The sequence below is a fragment of the Carassius gibelio genome, chromosome A15 (genome assembly GCF_023724105.1).
Source record: "Carassius gibelio isolate Cgi1373 ecotype wild population from Czech Republic chromosome A15, carGib1.2-hapl.c, whole genome shotgun sequence".
In the NCBI taxonomy this organism is placed as follows: Eukaryota; Metazoa; Chordata; class Actinopteri; order Cypriniformes; family Cyprinidae; genus Carassius; species Carassius gibelio.
Genome location: NC_068385.1, coordinates 25974891 through 25981983, shown reverse-complemented (window position 1 = coordinate 25981983; position 7093 = coordinate 25974891). Strand labels below are relative to the sequence as shown.

The following is a 7093-nucleotide window of genomic DNA, read 5'->3' as shown; positions in this document are numbered from 1 at the left end:
ACTGACAAACACAACCTTTGCAGGAAAAATAAAACAGAAATATATATATATATATATATATATATATATATATATATATATATATATATATATATATATATATATATATATATATATATATATAAATTTTAACTACATAATACATTTATTTATTTGATCTGTTCATCCAAATGTGGCTAATTTTGGATCTAGCATGTGATCTCTAGTGCTTATCAGTCATGTAACTACATAATACATTTATTTATTTGATCTGTTCATCCAAATGTGGCTAATTTTGGATCTAGCATGTGATCTCTAGTGCTTATCAGTCATGGGGAGTGAAAACAAATAGGAGCGATAAAGGAGAGCTGTGTTATAAGACGTTTCTACATTGTTGCATTTAGTCTGTTGCATTATGAAGGTTACTTTCATCGTGTGTGTCCTCACTGGTGTGTTCCTGAGCCCTGCAGATGGACATGTGGTGGCAAATTTCTGGGATTCACCTGATTGCATCAAGTTCTTCTACAAGGAGAAAGTTCCAGATTTAGGAGCTTCCCTGACGGATGTGGTCCGTTTATGTCAGCGCTTCCTAAACACGTATCACTTTGCCACGCTGTACAACACACACTACCACACAGCTGTCTATTCTGCTTACATATTTCAGCCAAGCAATGGTGGAGGCAGAGAGACGCGCTGGTTTATAGAGCCACAGGTGAGTTCAATCTATTTATCTATATTGCCTTCAAACATTTTGGAAAATTTGGTTTCTCACTTCAATAAAACAATAAATATATACAAAACGTATATTTCTATTTCGTGTGTATGCTTTTCTGTTTGAACTCTGATAACTTCATGTTTTCATAAATGATGTATATTTATTTATTTATTTATGTGCTGTATTTTTATATGATCTTTTCTTTTAGTTTTTTTTTTTTTTTTTTTGCTATTTTACTTGTATTTTATTGTAAATATGGCTAAAAATGAACAAAATACTTTTGGAAACTAATGGAAGGATTTACTGTGATAAAAGGTTGAACAATATATATACAGTGGGTATGGAAAGTATTCAGACCCCCTTAAATTTTTCACTCTTTGTTATATTGGAGCCTTTTGCTAAAATCATTTGAGTTAATTTTTTTCCTCCTTAATGTACACACAGCACCCCATATTGACAGAAAAACACAGAATTGTTGACATTTTTGCACATTTATTAAATAAGAAATACTTAAATATCACGTGGTCCTAAGTATTCAGACCCTTTGCTGTGACACTCATATATTTAACTCAGGTGCTGTCCATTTCTTCTGATCATCCTCGAGATGGTTCTACACCTTCATTTGAGTCCAGCTGTGTTTGATTATACTGACTGGACTTGATTATGAAAGCCACACACCTGTTTATATAAGACCTTACAGCTCACAGTGCATGTCAGAGCAAATAAAATTCATGAGGTTAAAGGAACTGCCTGAAGAGCTCAGAGACAGAATTGTGGCAAGGCACAGATCTGGCCAAGGTTACAAAAAAAATTCTGCTGCACTTAAGGTTCCTAAGAGCACAGTAGCCTCCATAATCCTTAAATGGAAGACGTTTGGGACAACCAGAACCCTTCCTAGAGCTGGCCGTCTGGCCAAACTGAGCTATCGGGGGAGAAGAGCGTTGGTGAGAGAGGTAAAGAAGAACCCAAAGATCACTGTGGCTGAGCTCCAGAGATGCAGTCGGGAGATGGGCGAAGGTTTTAAGAAAGTCAACCATCACTGCAGCCCTCCACCAGTCAGGGCTTTATGGCAGAGTGGCCCAAAGGAAGCCTCTCCTCAGTGCAAGCCCCCATGGAGTTTGCTCAAAAACACATAAAGGATTCTCTGGTCTGATGAGAACTATTTGACCTTAATTCTAAGTGGTATGTGTGGAGAAAACCAGGCACTGCTCCTCCCCTGTCCAATACAGTCCCAACAGTGAAGCTTGGTGGTGGCAGCATCATGCTGTGGGGTGTTTTTCAACTGCAGGGACAGGACGACTGGTTGCAATCGAGGGAAAGATGAATGCGGCCAAATACAGGGATATCCTGGATGAAAACCTTCTCCAGAGTACTCAGGACCTCAGACTGGGCCGAAGGTTGACCTTCCAACAAGACAATGACCCTAAGCACACAGCTAAAATAACAAAGGAGTGGCTTCACAACAACTCCGTGACTGTTCTTGAATGGCCCAGCCAGAGCCCTGACTTAAACCCAATTGAGCATCTCTGGAGAGACCTGAAAATGGCTGAGGATCCCCAAATCTAGGTGTGAAAAACTAGTTTGCATATTTCCCAAAAAGACTCATGGCTGTATTAAATCAAAAGTGTGCTTCTTCTAAATACTGAGCAAAGGGTCTGAATACTTTCTGTACCCACTGTGTGTGTGTGATATATATATATATATATATATATATATATATATATATATATATATATATATATATATATATATATATATATATATATATATATATATATAAGCACTTTGTAAGAAAACTGGTACAGAGAAATGTTAAAATATAATACATTTTAAAATATAATAATAAAACACTAATATATAATACATTTTATCCTTAAATATTCACTGGAGTTAAAAAATACCTCTAGTTCCAATATTGTTAAAATGAAGGGGCTTGTGTTTTTTAAAGGGTTAGTTAAAGTTTTTTAAAGGTACTCACCCTCATGTCGTTCCAAACCAGTGAGACCTCAGTTTATCTTCGGAATGCAGTTTAAGATATTTTAGATTTAGTCCGAGAGCTCTCAGTCCCTCCATTGAAACTATGTGTACGGTATACTGTCCATGTCCAGAAAGGTAAGAAAAACATCATCAAAGTAGTCTATGTGACATCAGAGGGTCCGTTAGAATTTTTTGAAGCATTGAAAATACATTTTGGTCCAAAAATAGCAAAAACTACAACCTTATTCAGCATTGTCTTCTCTTCCGTGTCTGTTGTGAGACAGAGTTCAAAACACTGCAGTTTGTGATATCCGGTTTGCGAACGAATCATTTGATGTAACCAGATCTTTTTGAACCAGTTCACCAAATCGAACTGAATTGTTTTAAATGTCTCCAACATGCATTAATCCACAAATGACTTAAGCTGTAAACTTTTTTAATGTGGCTGACACTCCCTCTGAGTTGAAACAAACCAATATCCCGGAGTAATTCATGCACTCAAACAGTACACTGACTGAACTGCTGTGAAGATGAACACCGAGCCGAGCCAGATAATGAACAAAAGACTGACTCGTTCACGAGTCAAGAACTGGTTGCATTGGTTTTCGGATCACCAGTAGTTCTTTCTGACAATTTGATTCAATAAACCGGTTGAAGAAAACAGTTCATCAGTTCTTTTGCGCTCGACGTAATGGCGTCATTGGCGCTGACTGCAAGCCTTCAGTTTACCTGGGCTCATAACACTAGCACAGAATCAGTTCAGAATCAATCACCAAAAGAATCAGTTCAGTTCAGACGCCCTGTGTGTCGGTTTGCTTCACGCTGAATCACACATGCGCAGTATCATCAGCTCCTCGGTACTTGAATCGGACGCATCTGACAGAAACGGTTCTTGACTCGGGACGAGTCAATCTTTCGTTCGTTATCTGGCTCGGCTCGGTGTTCATCTTCAGTTCTCTCTTCACAGTAGTTCAGTCAGTGGACTGTTTGAGTAAATTAATTACTCCGGGATATTGGTTTGATTGAACTCAGAGGGAGTGTCAGCCACATTAGAAAAGTGAACAGCTTAAGTCATTTGTGGATTAATGCGTATTGGAGACGTGAACCGTTTAAAACGATTCAGTTCGATTTGCTGAACTGGATCAAAAAGATCAGTTTACATCGAATCATTCATTCGCAAACCGGATATCACAAACTGCTTTGTTTTGAACTCTCTGTCACAACAGACACGGAAGAGAAGACAATGATGAATAAAGTCATAGTTTTTGCTATTTTTGGACCAAAATGTATTTTCGATGCTTCAAAAAATTCTAACTGACCCTCTGATGTCACATGGACTACTTTGAAGATGTTTTTCTTACCTTTCTGGACATGGACAGTAGACCGTACACATAGTTTCAATGGAGGGACTGAGAGCTCTCGGACTTAATCTACAATATCTTAAACTGCGTTCCTAACATAAAAGGAGGTCTCACTGGTTTGGAACGACATGAGTGTGAGTTATTAATTACAGAATTTTGATTATTGGGTGAACTAACCCTTTAATTACTCTTAGTTATGCTAATGTAATGTTGATGTCTCTGGATTAAGCCATTAAAATGATGACGTTTTGCTAGTTGGTGAATCCCTCATGGTCTGAAGAAATGGAAGATGGGTATAAGCTGTTGCAGCAGAACCCAGATATCTATTTAGGAGAAAAACAGGCTCTGAATGAAGACTACACAAACTCAGGATTTGACCGTGGACACTTGAACCCCAATGGACATCATGCAGGTAAAATTAAGCATTTCGTTATGCCTACGCTCCTGTTTAACTTTTTAGTGACTGAGGTCATAGTTTCAGAAAGATCAGATAACATTTCACACTATTACTTTTATTGCCAAAGTTAGAAGTTAGTATTGTGAACACTTACTGATATACGTTGAAATTGAATTTAATCAAAAGTGAAATTATTTCTAATGTTTACTTTTATTCTCTTTCTTTTATCATAACTGCTTCCTATTAGTTCCAAGTCGAAATGCCACCTTTACCCTGACAAATGTGGTGCCCCAAAACCCAACGCTGAATCAGAACGCTTGGAACAAACACGAGTCTAAACTGACCAGCTTGTTTAATGGCAACTGTCATCAGGCTTATGTGTTGGCTGGTGCTATTCCCTCTTCTAACAACTGGATCATCAAGAACAATGTCAGACGGGTCAACATCCCAGAGTACATCTGGAACGCTTACTGCTGTGTCGATCAAAATGGCCGCCCCATTCTAAGTGGTGCTGCAACTGCCCTAAACACAGAGCTGAATGTGGTAGTTGAACACACCTTAGATGAGATGGTCGACTTCCTTCAGCAATTCTCTGATGCACCGGTGAATGAACTGTTTAGCGGCCAATGCAAAGCTTAGGCCAACACATTCACTTCAACTGGTAACACTTTATATTAACTTTCATTAATAAATCATTAACAAGCATTATGTAATACTTAACAGATAATTTTATGTAAGTTCAAATGCTTACAACTGTTATTTAACTTTCAGTTCATATGATCAGGCACCTTTTAAAAATCTACAAATTTATTTTTAAAAATCTTTTAAATTTCAACAGAAATTAAACAATTATTACAAGGTTATTTGTTAATGTACTTTTGAATGCTAACAAATGTAATTAAACTTTAGTTCACACATTACCTAATGTCTGTTTTTTTACACAAATGTTGTGAAAAAACTTGCTTAATCAGTTATTTTAAGCTCTTTACTGTTCACTGAACTATTCATGTTAACATATTTTTTGTTCAATCAATCTATAAAGGTAATATATTTGGTCTTCATTTTTTTCTATTATTTTCATCTACTGTTTTCACATCTTAAGAAATTATTTGTTCATGCATGTTTTTTAGTACCCAATCTAAAGTGGAAACTATTCATCCTTTGTAAATGTTTATAAAGTTTTCTTAAAATTTGTACATTTATAAGGAGTCACCTCGATCGCAAAAAGCATCCCAGATGTCCAAAATTCACCCTATATACACATAATATTTATTACTCATTTGTTCATGCTTTTGCAGTACTCAATCTAAAGCATTAACTATCCATCTATTGTAAATGTTTATAAAAGTTTATTAATAATAATCACTTAAAATCAGTCATCTCAATGGCAAAGTGTGTCTCAAACAGTGGCAGTTTCTCCATTAGGGTGATTGGGCGACACACCACCAAAGGAAAGGGAGGGATTTTTATACTTTTGCATTCAACCAGTGTTACGCTAGCTTTCACTATTCTAGACTGTTTGTGCTGCCTCTAAACAGTCAAATCAGCGTCGAGTCGCGTTTTGTGTAGTACCGCCCCTTTTTGGGTGATTTTTTTTGTCAAACTGAGAATCGCCCCGAGTTCTCTCATAGACTTCCATTCAAAATATTTTTTTTTTTCCTAACTGTAGGCACTGCACTGAAATCTTAATGAGTTCCGGGGGGAACTAACATGCTTTCGTCATCATGCGTAACCTTAACTTGTGCAACGAGTGGGATCAGTGATATCCAATATTTAAAAACTATTTTGAATTTTAACAAGAAAAAAAAATGAAAAACTACTTTAATATCTTCATTAAATGTAAAAAAAAAAAAAAAAAACAGAGACGGGGACAGCTATGCCTTTGTCAGCTGAACTTGATCGACATCACGGTGAATGTTACCGCAGCGCAGATTAATTCTATCATGTCACTGAAAGAAATACCATTCATTCGCTGTAGCAATAAGGATAAATTAAAGATTTAGGATAACCAAGACCAAATTTAAACATCAAACAAGTATCTACAAAGGGCGGGAAGTTGTATAAACAAGGATTTTCGAAGACGTGGTATGAGCAGGGAAAAAGGCTAATAGGATGCGAAGTAGCTTTATTCTGCTAATTTACCGCTGCATTTTGTTCCATTGCGAGAGCGTGACAGACATTGCATAGGCAACTACAGGTGTCACCGAAATGCGTCATCTCTCGGAGAAAGTGAAAAAACACGAAAGAGCAAAGATGCATATGGATAGTAGGGAGCAGTTTAATATGCATATGGATAGTAGGGAGCATCGCGTCCTCACCAGAGACGAACAGAGTAAAAGTACAGATACCCCTTGCAAAATTTTACTCAAGTTTAAGTAAAAGTACTACAGTCAGATGTGTACTTAAGTAAAAAAAGTACTTGAGTATCAAGAGTACATTTTCTAAATATTGCATTACTACTGCCACAGTGCTTACATTTATGTACAGAAACGTCCTTCATGGAGTTATGAAAAATTGTAATGTTAATACCTTGGAGAATGTCAAAGGAATTTTTACCATGTTGCTTTATTTAACATTTCTCACTTGCCCACAAGGCAATAGCACAATGGCAATGCTCTGACAAACCTCTGCAAGAGTTTTAATGGATTTTTTTGCACCCACATT

The 7093-nt window shown here is 36.8% G+C and overlaps 1 protein-coding gene across 1 annotated transcript; it reads left to right on the top strand.

Annotated features, from left to right (window-relative positions):
* Positions 1 to 356: 356 nt before the first annotated feature.
* LOC128028606 (endonuclease domain-containing 1 protein-like) lies at positions 357 to 5349 on the top strand. The gene is made up of 3 exons (XM_052615875.1): positions 357 to 691; positions 4288 to 4444; positions 4677 to 5349. The coding sequence occupies exons 1-3, from the start codon at positions 395 to 397 to the stop codon at positions 5066 to 5068; spliced, it is 846 nt and encodes a 281-aa protein (XP_052471835.1). The 5' UTR covers positions 357 to 394; the 3' UTR covers positions 5069 to 5349.
* Positions 5350 to 7093: the final 1744 nt, after the last annotated feature.